Source organism: Cercospora kikuchii (genome assembly GCF_019650295.1).
Source record: "Cercospora kikuchii DNA, contig_00005, whole genome shotgun sequence".
NCBI classification, from domain to species: domain Eukaryota; kingdom Fungi; phylum Ascomycota; class Dothideomycetes; order Mycosphaerellales; family Mycosphaerellaceae; genus Cercospora; species Cercospora kikuchii.
The window spans coordinates 1,401,108-1,422,787 of NW_025408586.1; the positions used below are offsets into that span (position 1 = coordinate 1,401,108).

General features: G+C 52.5%; 10 protein-coding genes across 10 annotated transcripts; 5 read left to right on the forward strand and 5 right to left on the reverse strand.

Moving 5' to 3' along the window:
- Positions 1-1,309: 1,309 nt before the first annotated feature.
- CKM354_000833000 (uncharacterized protein) lies at positions 1,310-2,618 on the forward strand (the record flags this gene model as incomplete). The annotated part of the gene is made up of 3 exons (XM_044803701.1): positions 1,310-2,000; positions 2,079-2,527; positions 2,577-2,618. The coding sequence occupies 3 exons, from the start codon at positions 1,310-1,312 to the stop codon at positions 2,616-2,618; spliced, it is 1,182 nt and encodes a 393-aa protein (XP_044659636.1).
- Positions 2,619-3,180: 562 nt separating this feature from the next.
- Positions 3,181-5,202, forward strand: CKM354_000833100 (uncharacterized protein; the record flags this gene model as incomplete). Its single annotated transcript, XM_044803702.1, has 4 exons — positions 3,181-3,315; positions 3,369-3,439; positions 3,510-5,029; positions 5,084-5,202. The coding sequence occupies 4 exons, from the start codon at positions 3,181-3,183 to the stop codon at positions 5,200-5,202; spliced, it is 1,845 nt and encodes a 614-aa protein (XP_044659637.1).
- Positions 5,203-5,576: 374 nt separating this feature from the next.
- CKM354_000833200 (mitochondrial 54S ribosomal protein YmL17/YmL30) lies at positions 5,577-6,839 on the reverse strand (the record flags this gene model as incomplete). Its single annotated transcript, XM_044803703.1, has 3 exons — positions 5,577-5,915; positions 5,981-6,741; positions 6,794-6,839. The coding sequence occupies 3 exons, from the start codon at positions 6,837-6,839 to the stop codon at positions 5,577-5,579; spliced, it is 1,146 nt and encodes a 381-aa protein (XP_044659638.1).
- Positions 6,840-8,429: 1,590 nt separating this feature from the next.
- On the forward strand, positions 8,430-9,221 carry CKM354_000833300 (uncharacterized protein; the record flags this gene model as incomplete). Its single annotated transcript, XM_044803704.1, has 2 exons — positions 8,430-8,592; positions 8,653-9,221. The coding sequence occupies 2 exons, from the start codon at positions 8,430-8,432 to the stop codon at positions 9,219-9,221; spliced, it is 732 nt and encodes a 243-aa protein (XP_044659639.1).
- Positions 9,222-9,352: 131 nt separating this feature from the next.
- On the reverse strand, positions 9,353-9,922 carry CKM354_000833400 (uncharacterized protein; the record flags this gene model as incomplete). The annotated part of the gene is made up of 1 exon (XM_044803705.1): positions 9,353-9,922. The coding sequence occupies one exon, from the start codon at positions 9,920-9,922 to the stop codon at positions 9,353-9,355; it is 570 nt and encodes a 189-aa protein (XP_044659640.1).
- Positions 9,923-10,110: 188 nt separating this feature from the next.
- Positions 10,111-12,189, reverse strand: CKM354_000833500 (uncharacterized protein; the record flags this gene model as incomplete). The annotated part of the gene is made up of 1 exon (XM_044803706.1): positions 10,111-12,189. The coding sequence occupies one exon, from the start codon at positions 12,187-12,189 to the stop codon at positions 10,111-10,113; it is 2,079 nt and encodes a 692-aa protein (XP_044659641.1).
- Positions 12,190-12,746: 557 nt separating this feature from the next.
- On the reverse strand, positions 12,747-14,213 carry CKM354_000833600 (uncharacterized protein; the record flags this gene model as incomplete). The annotated part of the gene is made up of 3 exons (XM_044803707.1): positions 12,747-13,088; positions 13,138-14,014; positions 14,077-14,213. 3 exons carry the CDS (start codon positions 14,211-14,213, stop codon positions 12,747-12,749), a joined length of 1,356 nt encoding a protein of 451 aa, XP_044659642.1.
- A 2,833-nt stretch (positions 14,214-17,046) lies between these two features.
- On the forward strand, positions 17,047-18,444 carry CKM354_000833700 (uncharacterized protein; the record flags this gene model as incomplete). Its single annotated transcript, XM_044803708.1, has 1 exon — positions 17,047-18,444. The coding sequence occupies one exon, from the start codon at positions 17,047-17,049 to the stop codon at positions 18,442-18,444; it is 1,398 nt and encodes a 465-aa protein (XP_044659643.1).
- Positions 18,445-18,638: 194 nt separating this feature from the next.
- CKM354_000833800 (uncharacterized protein) lies at positions 18,639-20,133 on the reverse strand (the record flags this gene model as incomplete). The annotated part of the gene is made up of 2 exons (XM_044803709.1): positions 18,639-19,223; positions 19,282-20,133. 2 exons carry the CDS (start codon positions 20,131-20,133, stop codon positions 18,639-18,641), a joined length of 1,437 nt encoding a protein of 478 aa, XP_044659644.1.
- Positions 20,134-20,543: 410 nt separating this feature from the next.
- On the forward strand, positions 20,544-21,642 carry CKM354_000833900 (uncharacterized protein; the record flags this gene model as incomplete). Its single annotated transcript, XM_044803710.1, has 3 exons — positions 20,544-20,599; positions 20,650-20,798; positions 20,858-21,642. 3 exons carry the CDS (start codon positions 20,544-20,546, stop codon positions 21,640-21,642), a joined length of 990 nt encoding a protein of 329 aa, XP_044659645.1.
- Between the last annotated feature and the right edge of the window lie 38 nt (positions 21,643-21,680).

Below are 21,680 nucleotides of genomic sequence, written 5' to 3' on the forward strand. Positions count from 1 at the left end.
CATTCCTGACATTCACACGTTGTATAGCAGTAGGTCATGCACGGGCGCTTCAGATGGAGTCTGTTCAGGAGACTTGCAACTGAGTGTCTGCGACATACAGCTGAAGAGATTGGCCACTCCGATCGTGGCATGTGCAACAATGTGCCATTGCAACAGCAAGTCGTTGGTCTCTACACGAGCAATGCGACCACAGCGACGATCATCGAACGAAGTCTTGATTGACATCAATCCTGAATCGTCACAATGTCATGGTGGAGTCCTCGGTGAGTTTCCCAACGTCACGCGCGACTGGGATCCTGAGGCATTGGCAGAAGGGCCGTAGATGTCGCGATATTTGGCAGCGGAGTTGGCGAGGAATCGAGCAGCGGGCAGGGAGGCTTCGCAATGTTCCTTGCTGGCGCGTGGGCTGGTGGGCGTCAGCACCTTCGTGCGCGTGTGAGCCCTGGGCGATCGGTTGAGAGATTGTTGTTGCTCGGTGTCGGGTCGGCATGCGAAAAGCATCGTAGCTACCTACCACTGGACCCCCAATGGACGATGCCCTTTCTTCCCACGCACGAGATGGCCTCTTCGCGTATCACCGCGGCACTCGCTTGCTACGATATCGATACTGCATCTCTGAGTACCGCAACTGTCGCGATTGCGGGAGAAGAGCGACGAGGGAAAAGCGCAAACAAGCAAATGGGCGAGTCTGAGTCTGCGTGCATCTCGACCCGCGGCCCCTGCTTGGTGAGTGGCATGGTTGCGTGGGTGTGGATTCGACAGCTGGGGGCCATGACGTCCGACTGCACAAATTGAGCAGCAGCAGCGGCGAGCAGCAGAAAGCAGCAGAGCTCTCTGCCGCCGACTTCGTAGCTTGTGAGTAGGTCATCGTCTAGCTTCTGCTGGAGCGTCAAAGGCCCAAACTGTGCCAGACCCGACCCAACATTCTCCCCCTCACCCGCACCGCACCACCCACCATCGCACCGCCGGCACGCCCTCAGCTCGCACAAAGATCCAGTTCTATTCTCGGGCTTGTGCGCGCGCGTGCAACCCACGAGCCACCGAACCACCGGTACTCGCGGCTGAAAGAGCTGACCTTACCACGAAAGGACGTTTCACCTCGCTGTCCCGATCGAATCGCCGAGGAGCATGCGGTGGTGGCAGTAGTCCAGTTGGAGAAAGAAAAACACCCGCTGCCCTACAGAACTGCCCGAGGACAACAACGGTGTCGACAACAATTTTTCCAGAGACCTGCGCCGCCAGACACAAACGCCATTGCGAGAAACATATTTTCCCGTATCGGTACCGATAGCAGACAACTTCGCCCAGCATGGCGCCGGGCGTCGTCCATAACATCGCCTCGCGATTCCACCGAAGCAGTTCGCATAGCGCCAACGGAAGCGCAGATGCAGCCGAGCATGAGAACGAGAAGCAAAGGCTGTCGGAGTGGGAGGCCGACAAGCGACCATTGGAGCCGGATGAGATTGTCGTAGATCCGCAGCACAAACCAGTGGGGCACTCGAGCAAGCACTTGCGCCGCGACGATTTCGATCTCGTCAAAACGCTGGGCACTGGCACATTTGCGCGCGTCTGGCTCGTGCGTCTGGCGAATCGAAAAGAGGAGACCAAGAACAAAGTGTTCGCGTTGAAGATTCTTCGAAAAGCAGATGTCATACGATTGAAGCAAGTTGAGCATGTTCGAAACGAACGAAATGTCCTGGCCGCCGTGGCCGGCCACCCCTTTATCACGACCATGGTCGCGAGTTTCCAAGACCCGGAGTCGTTATACATGGTGCTAGACTACTGTCCAGGCGGAGAAGTATTTTCCTACTTACGACGAGCGCGAAGATTCAACGAACCCACATCACAATTCTATGCCGCAGAAATCGTCCTGATACTGGAATTCCTGCACGAGCGCGAAGGCGTCGCGTATCGAGACCTTAAGCCGGAGAACATACTAATCGACGCCGAAGGTCACCTAAAGCTCGTGGATTTTGGTTTTGCGAAAAAGATTGAGAATCGTATGAAAAATCGACCCATGCACCAAACGACTGCCAGCAATGGTGTGAGCCACGCATCGGAGACTGACGAACATACAGGCGAGACTTATACGTTATGTGGCACGCCCGAATACCTCGCGCCCGAGGTGATTCGAAACACCGGCCACGGGACGGCAGTGGACTGGTGGGCATTCGGAATCCTGATCTACGAGTTTTTAGTTGGACAACCTCCATTCTGGGACCAGAATCCTATGAAGATTTACGAACAGATTGTTGAAGGCAAAGTGCGATATCCGAGTGCCATGTCGAAAGACGCAAGAGATATCATTGGAGGACTGTGTACAGTGGATGTGACGAAACGATTGGGCAACATGGCAGGTCGAGCGACAACGGTAAAGCAACATCCGTGGTTCTCAAGTATCAACTGGGATGATTTGTACCACCGGCGGATGAAAGGGCCCATCATACCACACCTGAAAAGCCCAGATGATACGCGCAACTTTGACGAATATGATCCGGAGCCTGAAAAGAAGGAACCGTATACAAAGGTGAGTGAAACTGACAAGTTGCATTTTGCCAGTACTAATCTTGTCTCAGGAAATGTATGAAAAGTACGACAAGATGTTTGCAGATTTCTAGAGCGCGAAGTCTTCAGACCCAAGTGTGATGCCAGGAACATGACTTTCGGTACTGCATTGTAATTATGAATCGGCATTGGAGACGAGGCGAGCAAGCATGGTGTTTGGCGTACTGGACAAGCCTGTGTGTGCGATATGTGACGGGACGATGGGCATGAGATCGGCATTATTGTTGTTACGACAGTGGCATACTCGATGAACAAAATGAAGGACCTGGTAGATGGACACGAGCTTCGACATCACGAAGCGAGGTACTCCCACTACATACGAGAACAACCAGATATGGCTTCTGGTCTGCTGAACGAATGGGATTGCACAACGACGAGAAACAGCTCATACTGCACGACTCTTCCTTGTTCCTTCAGCATTCGGCTCTCGGCTCAAGCCTCGCTTCATGATCGTCGTCTCGCGGCTCGTGCATTGGCGTTTCCCCACACGAGCTCGACTCCGCTCAAACGGATCCGAAGCCACTTTATGACATGCAGTGCCCCTTCACCGTCCCTTCACAATGTCATTACGACTGCAGAAAGCTCCGCTGAGCTTCATGAAGCTCTGCTGGAGACATGTTCCTCCGGACTTTGGGTAGCCGGAGGCTTGGGAGCTTGCAACGCTCACCAGCACTATGGCGACGAGAACCGAGGATCGCAAATGGGCAGCGAAGCTTGCTCACTATTGCACACGATCGAGGGCCTTCTGAGGTGCGTGGATTGAGGACGATTAATGGATGTTATGCTGATCTGTTGCGTCACAGCCACCGCTTCTCGAACAGACCGTGCCTGAGCACTTTGCTTCCATTGTCTCGCGTTATGGCGACCGACCCGCGTATGTTCTTCTCCCACCTTGTTAGAGGCGAATGAAAGAGACCAAGAGCTTGCATTGAGAAGTGAAACAGTGTGTCGACAAGGCACCAACGTATAACGTTGACCTACAACGAGCTGGACCAGAAATCCAACGCGTTGGCACACGGTCTACAAAGCATAGGTGTGAAGAAAGGCGATCGAGTGTCCGTCTCATTGGGCAACAACATTGAGTTCGCGATCGCAACATATGCCATATTCAAGCTGGGCGCGATACTGAATCCGCTGAATCCGAGCTTCAACGCCAACCAAGTCGTGAGCGCGTTGAACCACCTGGAGACTTCACATTTGATCATTGGCACGGAGACACATTTGATTCGCAAAGATCCACGAAACAATTCGGAGATCTTGAAGCATATCGCACCTGGCATTGGAGGCAAAAAGCTAGAATCGGAACTATGTCCCTCGCTGAAGGAGATTGTGTTGGTGGACAACTCTCGTGGCCGAGTCGATCCGGGAGCCTTGGGCGCAACAGTACCTTTCCAGTCGATCCAAGAAGGACAATCGGCTCAGTCAATATCGTACGAAAACCTGCACAAGGACGATGTTGTCAACATCCAGTTCACTTCCGGTACCACTTCAGCACCCAAGGCTGCCTGCCTCTCACATCGCTCTATCCTCAACAATGGCGCGCAGATCGGTGCTCGCATGCTTCTCACTCCTGAAGATGTGATCGTCTGTCCTCCACCTCTCTTCCACTGTTTTGGCTGTATTCTAGGTTACATGGCCACAGCAACACATGGCGCCCAAATCGTTTTCCCCACCGAAGCCTTCGACCCACTCGCCTCCCTCCAAGCCGTTCAAGACTACAAAGGCACAGGTCTCTACGGCGTAGCCACCATGTTCCTCGCAGAACTCGAACTAATCGCCAACAAAACAATACCGAACGAAGGCTTCCAACACCTCCGAACAGGAATCGCAGCCGGCTCCTCCGTCCCCCAAGAACTCATGAAACGCCTCCACAAAGTCCTCAACCTCACCGAACTCACGATCTGCTACGGCATGACCGAAACTTCCCCCGTAAGCTGCATGACGCGCACTGACGACCCTCTTCAAAAACGCATCGAAACAGTAGGAAAACTGCAACCTCACGTCGAAGCCAAAGTCGTCGACCCCTTCGACCACTCCCGAACCCTCAAAGTAGGCGAAAAAGGCGAACTCGCCGTCAGCGGCTACCTCCTCATGAAAGAATACTACAACGACCCCAAGAAGACCAAAGAAGGCATGATTTCTCTCCCTTCCCTGTTGGGCAGAAACGAAACTTTCATGCTCACAGGCGATGAAGCGGTTATGGATGAAGAAGGGTATGTGGCAATCACGGGCCGGATCAAAGATCTGATCATTCGTGGAGGAGAGAATATTCATCCTTTGGAAATTGAGAATTGTTTGTTGTCGCATGAGGGTGTGAGAGAGGTTAGTGTGGTGGGATTGAAAGATGAGAGGTATGGAGAGGTTGTGGCGGCTTTTGTGGTGAGGAATCGGAATCCCGAGGGCGAGAAATTGAGTGCGAAGGAGGTGAGGGATTATGTTAGGGAGAGGTTGAGTGGGCATTTGGGTGAGTTTCCAGCTTTGGTGCCTGTGCTGATCTCTGCTGACTTTCTTGAAATAGTGCCCAAGTTTGTTTTCTGGACAGAGGATTATCCCAAGACGGCGAGCGGGAAGATTCAGAAGTTCAAGCTGCAAGAAGAGGGAGAGGTGCTGGTTAAAGAAGGGAAGGGTCTTCAGTAACAACAAATTGCGAAAAGAGGGCGAGAACTTGCATAGGCTGTATTGCCAAAGGAAGAGGCCCTTGATCATGTATGTATTGTACAGAATCGCTTTGTGCATATTGCGCGTAAAGTGCAGCATATCAGCGTGGGTTTTGTCTCGACCTTTGCAGTCCCCGACGTCATGCTATGCCTCTTTGAAAACCGTGATTATGGCCAGTCTGTGAACGAGCTGGGCTCGCTTCTCGTAGCTTGTTCCTTTCAGCTTTTGCCTATATATACAGTTCATACAGACGCATCCCCTCCTCTTCTCTCTTGTTTGACATGCCAGTGTTGCCACCCGATAGTCCTACCAGTCCCACTCGCTACCGTGTATGCATGTCTCTCTCCTGTCCATTACCTCGCCGGCAACATGCCCCTAATACTCCTCCAATAGGCCACATCAACCACCTTTTCAATCTCTTCACGTGTCAACCACAAAAAGTCCTGATCGCCATATGCGTTGTTGGTCAGATCGGCTTGGCCGGCCATGATCCGGGCTTTCATGAAGAAAGCCTTCAATCCGTACTCCTTGCGCTCGAACGGCTGGCGCGAAGTGGTCACGAGCTTGTTGGCGAGGATTGTGGCTTTTTGAGGTGACTTGAACATTTGATCGTGGTAGCCTATAGGGTGGTTGCCCACTACCCAGGTGTTCATGTTTATGCCGGCGGCTTGGAGGAGGACGCGTTCGGTGGCCTGGTCAGATGTTAGTTCATGCTCTGGCGTGCGCGTGTCAGCAGAAGTGTGGGAGAAGGACATACCTGGTGCAAGTTCTCCCGACCATAAATGCGGTCCTGTGGAAAATGCCATGCGCCTTGCTTGTCCCGTACAAGGAGATATAATGTCCGGTCCATAGCTCGGCTCAGACTCTTCTGATCATTCTTCTCATCTGCTTCTGTCCTCCGCGGCGCAGGACGCTCGATCACGACGTCTCCCACAGGTTTGCGAACTCCCTCGCCTTGTTTTGCGTCTCCAGCAATTTCTTCCCCTCCTGTTTCAGCATCTCCTACGAGGTCATCGGAAATGGTCTTGCCCTCGGCATCGCGAATGAGCTTTTCGTAGATGTCTTCAGGTTCACCAAGTTTACTCCCTATCGGCACTTCGTCGTTCCATCCATCATCGGCATATGCGTTGTATGCTCCCACGTCTCGCGCGGCCACACCTCTTCGTGCTGGCGCTTTTCGCTTCCATTCGAGATCGGCTGGTGTGCCCTTTTTGGTGTAGAAGTAGCGTGTGAATGGCAGGGCTAGCCGCTCATTGAGACGCTTTTGGTAGAGAAAGAAGGCTTTCTCAAATGATGTCAATTCCCGGGTGATTTGAGGTGGCCTGGACAGAACAGGACTGCATAGCACTCGGAAGGCCTTTCGAGGTTCGGGTCGTGTGACAGGAGGATTTACTTTGGCTTTTCGTGGAGGTTGTGCGGGCTTCTGAGCTACTGCGGCGGCGGCGGAAGCATGTCGTCGTGATGAAGGATGGGCGAGTCGGTTCAAGCAGGAGGTGCATACGTTGTCGCGTGAAAGTGCTGGCGGAGTGTTAGAAGTCTTCCCCTTCATCAGTATAGCATTGCATCCTACCATTGCCTGACGCCAATCGCCGCGCGCTCTTCTGTCCAGCATTCATCGCTCGATGTTCAAACCCCGTCCGTCGTCAATGTCGTGTCTACTTCCCCATCGACATTTCGCGAGAGACGGAGGAAGTTGCGGGCGGAGGTCCCGAAAGAGGAAGTGGCCTGTGCTCAACTTCTTCCGCACACTTCAGTTCTGCTTGTCTGCCTCTCCGACTTTCTTTCATCCACGCCACAATTCCTTATCATCTGCCACGCTGCTCCCGTAGCTTTCAGATCATTTACACCGTGGCCAGACCGACCATCGCAGTCTTTTTTCGCTAGCGGCGCCTTCACAATCTCCAAAGGATCGCGGTTAGATAGTTACTGCTTACATCCATTTTCTGCCCAACGATGGCAGACAGCCGTTCGCCCAGTTCGGCCAGGAATAAGACTTGAGCAGTGCAGCCACATGTGCTGTCAAAAGAATGCCAGGCCGTGGTTACAGAGCCAGCTCGCTATCGCCAAAACCGCTCAGTTGTGGAATGTCCACCTGATGGGGAGGATATCAGACCCAACCCCGTATGACCAGTCGACAACACTGCACGATATACGTGTTCAGCGCGATGATCCATAACATGCTCTCTGAAATGCTGTCCTGCCATCCGCGCTCAGGTTGCTGGGCTATAGTCGCCGTCGGTTCCCTGCCTTCGCACCGATCTCCGGCCCGATACAACCTCGCACCAAAGAAAAATTTCGACACTACGCCCCCACCCCTACCCAGTGTACAGTCATATTCGCTTTGCAATTGCCTGAAGACATCAACAGCCCCAAGTTGCCGGGGTAGCTCAATCGGTAGAGCGTGTGGCTCTTAAGCAATTGCAAAGCATTGCTCATAGACACCTCAAGGGTACATATCACCTCCTTTCATATGGCTTCTTGAATCGTCTTCTGACTTCTTCTCTAGTCGTGGGTTCGAGCCCGTGAGTACTACTCCATCAGTCCATCTCAAGGATGCAATGTCTGACATACATTAGCACCTTCGGCTATTCCTATATATGAAAGTCCTTGAGACCATTCTTTTTTGCTTTTGATACTTCCACAGGCTGCACGAAAGACAGAGTGTACTATGATACTTCGCAAGGATATTCGCGCCTGTTCTTTTGCTTCGTTGCTGCTTTACTGTGTGCTTACGTTCCTCTGGCACCGCTCACACTGAGAAGTAAATCGTCCTTTCCGATCGTCGGTGAGAGATGATCTCCTTCAAGGCCCGGGGAACCTGACGAAGCTATGTCATTATATCGCTTGTCCCTTTCACCCTGTGACATGTTCTCACACATGCTCAGTCTGCTTTCCCAGACTCGAGCATGGAAAGCCCAATCTAGAGCCATCGTCGCTTCTGCGAGCCTCCTGCACTCATCCTTTGTCTAAGACAATTTCCTGTGGAGATGAACTCCCAAGATCACAAGGCCCTATTATTAGCACAAAGACCATTCTTTGTCCTGCAGATGTGATCACCGCAAGACATCGATATGGTACAAGTTCAGTGAGACTCCCTCCCTGTCTTGGATTTTGTTCCCGTTTCAATCACATTCTGTTATTTGCTCATACTTAATTTTCCTTTTCTACCGCGAGTTGATCTTGCGTCGTTCCTTTTGTTAGTCAAAATGCGCAGCACTCTCAACCGTAGAATCACCAGAGGAGCAGGTCTCCGCAACGGTCCTTTCGATCGTCCTGACCGTATCGTACGTCGTGTATGGGGAGACGAGCGAGATCTTCCCCGAGCATGCAGAAGAATCACAGAAGGAGAGTACAATGTCTCTGGACGACGTAAGTGCCACGCCAAATATCTGTTCTTGCCGACACAATCACTAACGTAGACCTCTCTAGGCGCCCCACGCATTCATGACCAGAGCAAAGACCTTTACCATAACAAGTACTATCGTGGACGCTTCACTTCCGGCACCGTCGTCGGCTGGTACACTCATGATCAAGACGAGTGGGAGAATCGCAAAGTCAAGACTCTCCTCCGCCGCAAACTCACCCTGAGAACTCACCATCTCTCCAAAGAAACCAAAGCCCGCTACCTTAAACTCAAACAAGGCTACATCTCGACCGATTCGATTCTGACCGAGATTGAACAAAATCAGATCCGGACGAGTTATGCCAACGCTTTGGCTGCAGCGCAGTACTCTCACGAGGATGAGTACAAGGAGAGGAGGGCGTTATGGCGGCAGCAAAAGCAACAGGAAAGGGAAGAGGCGGAAAAGGCGAGATTGCAAGCTATCTTGAAGGCGCTGGGCGGTCGCAAACGCGCTGCTGCACCTGAGCCTGCTTCTGCTTCTGCTCCTGAAGATGTGTCCAAGGTAGACTCTGGCCGTGCGACTCCAGCTAAATCACAACAAAATGCGCCTGGGCAGACGGAATTCGAGAAGACCTTGGGCGGCATTGCCAAGTGAGAAGGTGATCTTGGATCTGATTGGAAAGGGAGAATGGCTGCGATTGTTCGGAGTACTGAGGAGTAGCAGCATTCAAATCTAATATTGTCTGTGGCAAAGAATGTTCTTCTTGATTGTTCCTCAATGCCATCTCACAGCGACTCTCGGATTGCACGTGAAACATCTTTCAAATCATTCGCATCAAGTTCCCTTTCTTGTTCGTCAAGGACCACGATAAGTTTCTTTGACTGGAGTAGAGCCTCGCCATCAGCGGCTTGATCAATGTATGCCTGCGCTTTGTTCGCCAAATCTCCCGATGCTTGGGCGTCATTGTGAGAATGCAGCCGAAGTATCACTTTCTCGGCTCCAGCATAGATCTGTCTCAATTGTCTGTGCTGCTCCATCACCTCAGTCTTGTCTTGTTGATTGACACACAGTGCATTAAGCCAGTAACGATCGTTTTCTTTGCTGGTCTTCGCAGCATCAGCGAGAGCACTCCAGGCGTTGAAGTCGATCATTCTTGTTCTGCCATTCAGGATGACGCCTTGCCGATCTACATCTTGGCCAGCAGGTTGGCAGGAAAGCGCGAAGTAGCGAACATCTGGCTCCCAATATCTCGCTTGGTGTTCGAGAGTTACATGCAATTCATTGGATGTGGTGCGAGCATGGAAGCGTATGAGTCGAATGGCGTCCGAGCCAAGCTGCGCATATTGGAAGAGCATTATAGGAGCAAAGTGGGCAGATGAGGTTACCAAGTAAGGTTATTTTGATTCGATGTGAAGGCTCGGCAGGCACCGTCCGGCCGGCACGACAGCTATAGCTTGCCCGCACTTCTTGGCCGCTGACCACGTTATGCGGTCCGAGACTGCAGTGTTACGCAAATAACATGCGTTCACAGACATTGCCGCAATCAGCGCGTCTCAGGCTTCAAGCCGACCTTCCTGCGGTACGCATTGACTATGTCGAGGTTTGGAAAGCTTCCTTTCGGCTCCCACGTCGCTGCAGTTGCTGGATATCCAACCCATTTCACCTTGTAAAGCATCGTCTGCGGCTTTCCCGGATGCGTTCTCGGGTCAGACATGTGGTGCGCGAGGATTGTCTCAATCTCATATCCGTCTTCATCTTCATCCCCTTCGCTGCCGCCATTCGATGAAGCGGAGGCCGAATTTGAGCCTTGGAGCTTCGATCCTTGTGCCAAGCTGGGCCCCGTGAAAGACCTGCTACTCGATGCCACGACTGGTACTATCCTGCCAGGGCTCTTGATCACTTGCTTTGGGTTGTCTAGCCCAGCACGGGCACGGTACTCAGTGACAGTATTCTGGTCAACGAAACTGTCCGCTGGCTTCCAGGTAGGTTCATCGTGGCCCTCCCACTTTGTTTTGTACAACATTATGGACGGCCTGCCGGGATGGCTCCTCGGGTCTGACATTTTGTGGCCGACGATGGCTTCTACAAACCACTCTCCGTCATCCAGATCGGACTCATCATTGTCAGCTGCCTCGTCCTCCGCAGGGTGGACGGCCTGCTTTGATGCAATAGGATTGAGAATGCTAGTCTTGCCGTGAGTCGCAGTGTTTCTCACAGCGGGCTTCTGTTTGAATAGCTCTGAATCGTCTGTGTCAGACTCATCCGCAAGAGTTGCAGAGGCTTTCAGAAATGAGGCAAGTGTGACCCGTTCGCCAGAGGAACCTGATGATGCTGTATGCGCTGTAGGATGAAGCATCGAGGTCCTTGGAGTCGATCTTGTTACGCCAGGAGATGGAGCTGAGATTGCCTTGCTTTGTTCTTCCTTCTCGTCATGCAAGTCGTCTGTCTCTGATAGATCAATGACGGTAGGCTTTTGCTGTTGACGGGACGTTCCTCGTGGTGAAGCCTGGTGTGGGCTATTGCGAGTCGTATTGGCTGCTCGAGGATGATCATCTGCCGAAGATTCTGACGCCAGTTTCACGCGCTTGGGCTGCTGTTCTTGGGAGATGCTGAGTCGTCGTATGGAAGGGCTTGAGCCAGCTGCTTTTCGGGCCATAGGATCCGTCTCCGGGTCGTACCTCCAGCCCAGTGGCATCAATTCGCGAGTGATTGGATGCCGTCTTCGTCTGGGACGTTTGTTCGGATCCAGTGTCGCCAGTAATCCTACCTTCTGCACAGAGGCGACAGACGCCTCTGGGCTTTGCCCAAGTTCATGTGGCAATGGTGGCAGAGGAAGTAATTCTCCAGTCACTGGGTCGCGTTTTCGTCGGCGACGTTTTGGCAGCTCGCCACCTAGATACGCAGATTCGCGATTGCCTGATGATGGCAGGTCTTGATCATTGTCTGAGCTGTCCATGGCAACGCCAGTGTCCATCTGATCGTCTTCGTCACTTAGCGGTAACAATTCTCCGGTCTCTGGGTCTCGCTTCCGCCGTCGGCGACGTTCCTGAGGCGCTTTGAATAGGTGCTTGTAAGTAGGTCGAGCGCGGCCATGGCGCCCAACAACCTCGTTCGCATCCGCCGAGTCGAGTTCCTCGTCATTGACCTCCTCAAAAAGCACAATGCCCTTGCGTCTGGCCTTTTCCTTTCGCCGCTGCCGGCGCCTCTCCTCCTCAGTCTCAGCTGCTGCCAGTGCCGCGGCGAGTGCCTCACGTTCCTCCGCGAACTGCTCATTCTCGAAACGCTCCAGTTCATAAGGCGAGACATATTCCAGAATTTCGTGGAGAGTAATGTCTTCGATTTCGACGTCTCCCACTTTCACCGTGAACATGGGCAGCTTTCCCGGCTCGGCCACGCGACCAACTATCCGAGCATCTCGCGGGGCTGTTTCGGAAGGCTTGAATGGCAGCGGACCATCTCCGTAACTTCGCGGTTTGAGGGCATTCCTGCTCTTGGCATTGGTACCTCGCTCGGGTGAGCGAGAGATAACGCCGCTTCCCAGCACGACTCGCTTTTGTAAAGGTGGGTGCTTGAAGACTGGCGTCCTCTCGCGGTAAAGGGTTGCATCAAGGCTAGGCGGCATCTCGTTCACAGCTTGGCCGTCGCTGAAGATTGTTCAGCCGGTGTTACAGAATACGCGTCTAGCAGCTTTGGCTCTACGCGTCGTGCATCCTGTCTGGTACCCTCGGGCGCCGCGTCTATGTCGCGATGTAATTCGGATTAGGAACTTTGGGTTGGACTTGAAAGTTGGTCTATATGTGTGAAGGAGAAAGCGTGGTGTTTGAGAGTGGCAGCTGCGACATAACCTTCGTGACGCGCTAGCCGTAAATGACGCCGCAGCACCCTCACTCGAGCCGACAGTTCACTTCCTGCCACAACTCTGCTGTTCGGCCTGCTAAGTCCTATACGAGCATTCCATTTGAGCATGTATCGCGGAGCACAAAATGTCTTAGTAGGTGGAAGGTTGAGAGTACGAAGATGAAGTAATGATACCATCATTATTCGAGAGTGAAAACATATCGTAGCTCAGCTTGAAGCAGCTTTGAGACTTTGCAGCATGAAGCAGAATAAAACGCCAATTACACTTGGTTGCCCAACGCCGATTACCATCCAGCATGCCAGTATCTTGCAGTACGCTAATCAACAGATAATCACATTCTGGGGTCGCTTCTGCTTCGAAGGCTTGTGTGGCTTCACAGCATAATCATTAATGTGAAAGCCGGTGTAGCCATCTCCCATCGAAGCATGTCCAGCATACCCCTTGGGGACTTTGTATCGCCCAACAAACTCAGCGTCTTCGAGCTCCGAGTCAGAACCCTGAACGCTGTCCTTCTTGCCGTGATCAATGGTGTTCATGTTGATGGGGCTAGGCGAGCGAATTGGTGTGCCAGGCAAGCTGGGCTCGACCAGATGGCGGTATGTGCGTTTGTACTCTTCAATCATGTCTGTCGAGACGTTGGACCCGCCGCAAACGACGATGACCTGCGCATAGTTAGCGTTGTTCAAGATGTGGCAGAGGACTTAGACATACGAAGCTCTCGTCTGGTCGTGGTGCGCGACCAAGTACCTTCTCCATTCTTCCACCATAGCAAAGAGCAATGTTGACACCACAGGCGGCTTCCACGATGATGCGTTCCTCTTCAGCGAGCTTCCAGCTACCCATGGCAGCTTCGGCATCACTCAAGACAATATTCTTGGCCTTGCCGCTCTTAAGTGCCGGTCGCACGATGTCCCAGGTCCGCTCGCTGATCTTCACGCAGCCTAGAGATGTCGCAATAGAGGTGATTTTGTCGATTGCCTTGTGCTCGTTCCACTCGAGAGCCTTGTTGAGAGAGTCCGCTCCTTCTGTCTCGACAGCAATAACACCTGTCTTGGCCCATGTGTGACCTTGTCGTTCGATGCCACCCATGACTCCATTGAAGAGTCCACCACCACCGCAGCTACAGATGATCCAGTCTGGAGGGTGATCTTCGCCGATCTCTTCGAATTGATCACGCATCTCATCGACGATGCTTTCGTGGCCCTGCCAGATGTCGGGATGGTTGAAGGGATCGACGTAGAATGGTTCTTCGCCTTTCTCCCTCGATTGTGGCATCAGTACTTCATTGACATATGCTGTGGCTTCAGCGATGTTGGCTCCATGTTGAAGGACTTCTTTCGCGCCGGCGGCATAAAGCTTGTCGATCATATGTTTCTTCGTAGTGACAGGAACGACGACGGTCGCTGGTTGGCCCACAAAGTTGGCTGCATACACGCAGCCGAGTCCAGCGTTTCCGCCCGAGGCAGCGAAGTAGTGCAGTCGAAGCGGATCGGGAGCATTGTTGTAGGATTTGAGGACGAGATTTCCAAGCCCGCGAGACTTGAAGGAGCCCGAAGGTTGCAAGTTGTCGAGCTTCAGGAAAATTCTGCTTCTGCGGCTTACCATCATGTTGCTTTGAAGTAGGGATGAGAGACTCATGGGTCAACGTACCAGCCTGCTTTCTCAGAGAGTCTCGTGGACTCAATGAGGGGTGTTTTGCGCCATGGCTTCTTTGTGTTTCGCGGCCTTGGTGCGCCGGTGTTCGCGAGCCATTGAGGCTGGGTGTCCTGTGGCATGTCGATGGCCATTGTGCTCGTGAGTTGAGTTGCTGACTGTTGACTAGTTCTTGAACAGAGGTAAAAGTTCTAGGCAGAAGCACAGAGAAAAAAGCGAGACGAGTGCGAAGACGAGAGGCGCCATTAATGTGACTGACCTGTCGGGTTGGCACCCTCGTCAGCCATTATCTATCTCCCTCAGTGTGCCGGAGAGAAGCCCCAGAGACGGTTTACGGCCCCGCCTGGCTCGCGACTTGCGCCGTATCAAAGCAAGCCCATGGCGAGTATCACGGATAGCACAGCTGTGGTGATAGGATTCCACTCCAAAGTCAAAGAGGTGACGTTCCCCATCTCTTCCGTTCCGCCCGATCTGAGCCGATGGTAACCACAAGGATAGTATTGCCAATCGTAGAATCCATTACCCCATCGCGTTCTTGCTGACCTCGCAGCACATGCAAGCAACTGGTATTCATTACCCCATCATGGTGCGTGGTTGGTACGCTATTACCCCATACTGCCCTCTTCTAGAGCATGGCCAAGGCACGCCGATGCGAAATTTGCGCATGATAGAGTCAGAATGAGTCCTGTCGCTCACGTGGTGCATTCATCCGCTGTATCCAGGCCTAGACGCAGCCAGAGACGGTACCCAGTCCATAGGCCGCGTCGCGATAATGGAAAATGATCGTTATCGCGACACAGCAGATCGCACGCGAGCGATCTGGACAGCTCGCGGTGGAGTGGAAATTGGGCACATCCCCAGTTTTCACGACCTGTTACCCGGCATATTCGGTGGTTTGCACTGCAATGGCACTGGGCGCTGGGCTGATGATTGGCGAGGTTGTCTAAAGATAGGAAGCCGCTGATGAGAGCGCGTTGGCTGTTGTGCCGTAGCAGTCGCCAAGCACTCGCGATTGCGCTGTTTCGAGGAAACTTTCGCCATGCTCTCCGCCAGATACTCTCACAAGCTCCTTCTGATCTCGCCCAGCTCACCGCCTTCCAGCACCAACATGCCCTCTGCTCTGACACGCCTACCCAAGGTCTTTGACTTGCATACACTCACACAATGCGTTGCAGACCACAATTGAAGTTTTCGGACACAAAAAGCATGTTACACTCGTAGGTATTGGAAGATCACGACATCTGCCCGTAATCCATCTCTGCAATGGCGTGCAGGAACGTGGGTAAGTGCCATGATTCACCAACAATCTGAGCCTAGGAGACACAGGCCACGATAATTCGCCCACTCCTACAGGATCTCTTCGGCGCACGAAACATCGCGGCTTCAGATAATCAGCCTATGACGCTCCATCGCACGCGGACCACGAGAACACAGCACGGCAGGAGTACTGTTAGATGGGTGTCGACGACTACGACGCTGTGCCTCCGCAGCGTAGCAGTACCCATTGTCAAATGCCCATCCGTACGTTGCCGATCCATGTAAAGGCAGCTGCCTGAATGCTCCGAAGTAAGCTCGTGGTACCTCGCAGGCTGCATCACATGAGGCGAACATGTACTGCTTTCACTACTCTCCTGGTCAGGAGTATAGTCCTCGAGTGTCATCCGATCGTTTTATGCATTGGTCCGAGGAGCTTTGCGTTGTCGGTCGTTCGTTCATTCGTCCTTACAATAATTTCTCGCGGTATTACACAGTCAGAGAAGCCTCGAGCGGTCGACGCGTCCACTCCCAGAGAGATTTATGAGAAGCCCAAATCTTCTTCTTTTGATGCTTTAGATGCGCTGATTGCAATTGGCCGCCGAATCGTGAGGGATGTTGCCTTACTCAAGCGAAGCTTACCTTCGTAGGCAGCCCCTTCCGGGATTCATCTTCTGCCATATGGTACAAATCGTTGTCCATGCCTGTTGTATGTCGCTGTGTACAATGGAGTCCGCTGATGCTTTGAGCATGCTTTGCTCTCGAATCTCTGCCCACACTGGCCCTACAATCGCGATTAGAGCCCAATGCCCGTCACCGTACTGAGACTAGTTACAGGACGATAGGGATACTCAGTGCCAGTCTAACACTGTGCTCGTGGTTTTGACGGGCTTTCCAGTGCAAGCATGGGTGTGCTGAAACCCACAGCATCATCACTGTCATGATATTTGTTGTAATGCCGTGCGGGTAGGAGGTAGTGCTCCTTGTGTTGCGGATGCCGCCAAGGCGAGACAATGGCGGGTAGCACGTTATTCGAATGCTCAGATTCGTGGCAAGCCTCCACAAATGCGCAGTTTCGTGGCGTGTCAGTTCATGCAGACCGCGCGCGCACATTGCGAGCAGTCGAAAGACTGTCAAGATGATGTCGAGATCTCTACAGGCCAGACATTATGCTTCCACCTTCGTCTGGAAGCGTCGCAGACTGAAACCAATGGTTTGCTGACGAGGACTTCCGAAAAAGTGCTCTCGATGAGCCCGACTCGCTCGGAGGACAAGCGTGGAACAATACAGCAGCTTCGGTAGCAGGCAGGACCGACGAGATGGCTCTCTGCTGTATCAGAATTGTTGACTGACGCGACATGAGGTGAACAGCAGCAAAAATTGGCGATCGACAGGGGAATTGTGTTTCGGGGCAACGCGTGTCGACGTGCCGGCTGTTCCTGGCACGTGGGCTTGTGATGACGGACTGGCTTGCTTTTCTGTAGCATTCTGAAACTTCCTCCACGCTTCGCTCCAGCTCTACGTGTCGAAGCATTTGGCAGGCTGTTAACTTGAGCGCTCGATTTGGAGGGGGCGACGATGGACACACCGGTACATTGCGATTGCCACAACGCCTGAGTGGCTCATTCCTACACCTCACTCCCGGATACTACGAACCGCAGAAACGACATCGAGACTACAATACAGTCTATTACCCAGCAGACCGGCCGAGACATGGAGGAAACGCTGGGCGACCTCAAAGCAAAGCTGCAGGCACAGCGAGACTCGGAAGCACAGAATGGAGTACCTGAATACGTTCCGCCTACGTCACACGCTGGGGCGGAAAAGCGACCGTTGATTGACCAGGTCACGAATCCATGGCAGAAAGAGAAGAGACCGACATCCGATGATGCTGAAGACGACGAGGAGCGAGAGTTTGGCTGCTGTGACTTGGAGAACGACAGGAGTTGCCCAAATACCGCACGTAAGCTCGTTGCCTCCCGTCGCGTCCGCAGGATGTTTGCTGTATTACTCCTCTTCGCACTCGCCGCCTACTATGCATGGACCAGATATCTGCAGCCGGTAATGAAAGAAGAGTGGGCATACAAAGAAGGGTTCATATCTCAGGACAACGGCACATATGGGATCGCTCGTGGTGGTCATGATAGAGACCTGGTACGGATTAAGAGCCTCGATCCTGCGTTTCTGCCTGGCGGACCGTTTGATCCAGAGGGCGAGAGAAGATTGGTATTTGTTGGCGACATCCACGGATGCAAGAAAGAGTTGTTGAAATTGCTTAAGAAGGTCGACTTCAACGAGAAGACAGATCACTTGGTCCTGGTGGGAGACACGGTCACGAAAGGTCCGGACAATCTGGGAGTGCTCGATGAGCTGATTCGTTTGAACGCCACCAGTGTGCGCGGCAATCATGAGGATCGCCTTCTACATGTTGCTAAGAAGCTCCATGTAAAAGCACCACCGCCTGTCGAAGCGACCAGCAGCAAAGGCTTCGCGAAAGACGCGGACCTCGTGCGACAGCTCGAGCCACGCCATCTGGCCTACATGCGAGATATGCCCTTGATGCTTCACATCCCTCGACTTCCCATGGCGCATGGATCTACCAAGAAGGCCAACTCGCCAATCACGGAGCACATCATTGTGGTCCATGCCGGACTGGTCCCTGGTGTCAGCCTGAAGAAACAAGATCCCTACTTCGTCATGAACATGAGATCTATCAATCGCCGAACTCTCGTACCTTCAGCAGTCCGCGACGGCAAGAATGCGAAACCATGGTACAGTGTCTGGTGTTGGTACAATGATCGGATCTTCAAGGGACGTTCGATGAAAGGCCTCATCACGACGGATGACTTTGCAGACGATGAAACTGCAACAGAGGTACCAGTCGGTCTCTTTGGCGGTCTATGGAAGAACTTCTTTGGTAAGAAGAAGTCGCACGCACGTCCACAAGTCGTCATCTACGGCCACGATAGCAAGACTGGACTTGTCATTAACAGGTGGTCCAAAGGATTGGACTCGGGTTGTGTCAATGGCGACAAACTGACTGCACTTGTGCTCAATGCGAAGGGTGAGCAAGAGTTGTCGCACGTGAAGTGTAAGAACTATCGCGATTGAGCCGGGAGGATTGCCCTCGTCTGATTCTATGTCCTATTGCGTTCAAGCGAGGCGTTTGATGAATTGAAACTAAACTAGAGTCGATACCCCTTAGACACTATAGAACTGCGAGAATGCATTGCATGTAACTTAGCCGGCCCTGACATCTAATGTATACGTTTCTCAACCAAGCTACCACACCAGGCGCCGGAAGATCACAGGTTCGCAGATGGGATCAAGAGGTTCTCTAGCGGCTTGGTGTTGATCATGCTCGGCGATAAATCTGCGATCGTTCTTGCACCCAGGAACGCCATGTTCGTTTCGATCTCGCGCCTCAGGATCTGGATCATCCTTCGGATGCCATAGTGCCCGTATCCTGCAGACATGCTGAATAGGACCGGTCGACCTATACCAACAGCATTCGCACCCAGGCACAAAGCTTTCAGCACGTCCGTGCCACGCCTTGCGCCACCATCCACGAAAATTTGCATCTTTTTGCCCATGATGTGGGGTGCGTACGTCCGAATCTCCAGTAATGTGAGCAGAGGTGGCTGCGAAGTATCTTGCGATCGACCGCCATGGTTTGAAAGCACGATTGCATCTGCACCATGGTCATAAGCTGCGACAGCATCTTCCACGCAGCCAATCCCCTTGACCACAATAGGAAGCTTTGTGATAGATCGCAACCATGCGATGATGTCCCAGTCAACATCGCCATTGATAAAGCTATTGTTCGATGCTGCAACGCCAGCACCGCCGCTCTTCATATCATTGACCACATCTTCCAGGATTTCTTCTGTCTGTCCGGCATTAGCACGTGCAACCACAATTCCAGATCGAACATGGTGAAAAACCTACATCGTCCTCAACGCCCTTTCCCCTCTCATCCCTCTCACGGTTTCCTGTCACCGGGCTATCAACTGTCAACCAGATCGCTTTTACGCCCGCCTTCTCCACCCTCTCGACAAATTTCTTCGACTTGGCCAAGTCTTTATCAAGATACAATTGCCAGAAAACAGGCTGATCAGGCCTCACTCTTGCCTGCATAATCTCCTCAATCGTGCAGCTTGATACCGTATTCACAACCTGACAAATTCCTTCTTCTCCGTCCGCTCTCGCTATTGCACATTCTCCATCCGGATGCACGAGTTTGCCCAGTCCAACAGGGGAAGTGTAAATTGGTAGACTGCTGTCGATTCCTAGGATGTTGGTGTGCGTGGAAATGGAGCTGATTTTGCGAAGGATGCGGCCTCGAAGGAAGACTTTGGAGTATGCGAGGGCGTTTTCACGTAAAGAGACTTCGTTGTCGGAGCCAGAGGAGATGTACGCCCAGGCCAATGGAGTCATGAACCTTTCAGCGACTTTTTCGAAATCATGAAGGTTGATCATACTGCGGAGAGCAGGCCTTTTGGGCGTGGCTTCCTGTGGATCGAGTGGGATTTCTTTGGGTTTTGTCGGTGGTTTGATCGAAGACCTATCGATCATCCCTATCGCAGCCTCATTTCCCAGTGTCTCTTTCACGAGAGCTACATTGTGGAACATGCTGTATTGCTCTGTTGCATCTTGCCCAGCCAATTTGAGGATCAGACTGGCGCCACCTGGATGCTTTGGTGCGAAGTCTGTGACATCCCAAACTGTATCTCCAATAGCTATCCAACAAGATTGCTTGCTATTGTGCTTGTTGAGTTCGTCGGCGCTTATGGTAGTCATTTTGTCAGTTCGGTCTTAGTCGTCGACTTAGCTTGGATCCCATGCTACCAAGAACTTTGGTCACAGTGAGCTGAGGTAGTCTATCCTACCATAGGCGGCTCCAATGTCAGCAGATTCGCCGAAGCAGCTACAAGTACCTGACATGGGTATTACAAGAAACGTGATTATGTTCCGACAAAGTGAAGCGGAGAATTTGGGGGACACATTGGGGGTAGGCGCTGGAGTGGATCCCACCTGCACCTGCATGTGGTCAGAGCTTCGACCTCGACGACTTCGCTTGTACCTGGAAGCGACGCTCGTCTGGTGAGAGTTTTGGTCAAGTGACAAGAACTAAACGACATTTACGACGTTGTGGTTGAGAGAGAGACTTGGCAGATCTGGGTTGCACAGACGCAAGTCACTCGCCCAATATGAGCACAGCTGGATCAGATCGGCCGTCCAAAGTCCTGCTGTTCGGCCTGGGAGCGTGAGTCTATGCAAATGGAGTTCGCGAGCTGCAGCTGATCAATAGTACAGCATTGGCGGTTTCTACGCGTACATACTAGGCAAGAATAAGAATGTGTCACTGTCCGTGATAGCAAGATCGAACTATGATGCTGTAAAGCAAGACGGCTTGAAGATCGACAGTGATGTCCATGGAAAGTGCGACGTGAACATCGATCACGGTACGATAAACGGGTTCCATATCACCGTCGTCAGCAGCAGTCACTAACAACACGTCCAGTCTACAAATCGATACCAGACATTGCCAATACAACTTTTGATTTCATCGTCTGCGTCCACAAAGCCATTAAGCCCGCCACAATCCCTCCCCTCTTCAAGCCTATCACAAACGACCAGACAACCTTCGTCATAATCCAAAATGGCGTCGGCAACGAAGAGCCCTTCCGCGAAATCTACCCTTCCAACACCATAATCTCCTGCGTAGCCTGGACCGGCGCAGTGCAGAAGACTCCCGGCATCATAACCCACAGCACGAACGAAAGCCTTTTGATCGGCATCTTTCCCAATCCGACCCTCGACCCGCAGATCGAACAGACCCGTCTCCAAGCCTTCGCCGACCACTTAAAGCAAGGAGGAACAAACTATACCATCGAATCCGACATCCAAATCGCCCGCTGGGAAAAAGTCGTCTGGAACGTAGCTTGGAACCCGCTCACAGCACTAACAGGACTTCCCGTTCAAACCTGGTTGGAGACTTCCCCCGAAGCAAGAATGTTCACGAAGCAATTGATGGAAGATGTCATCGCTGTGGGTCGGAGACTCGATGTTCCGTTGAAGGACGGGTTGGCAGACGAGCTGATCGCAAGGGTAATGGCGATGAAACCTTTGATCTATAGTTCCATGTACCAGGACGCGCAGTCGGGAAGACCATTGGAAATGGATGTGATCGTCGGGTTCCCGATGCGGAAAGCGAATGAGTTTGGAATGGAGGTGTCCGCGCTGAGGGCCATATTCGCTTTGACGAATGCGGTCAATTGGAGGCTGACAAGTGGCTCGGAAGAATGAATTCAATTGGGAATCTCGAGACGGTCGGTGTCGGGGAG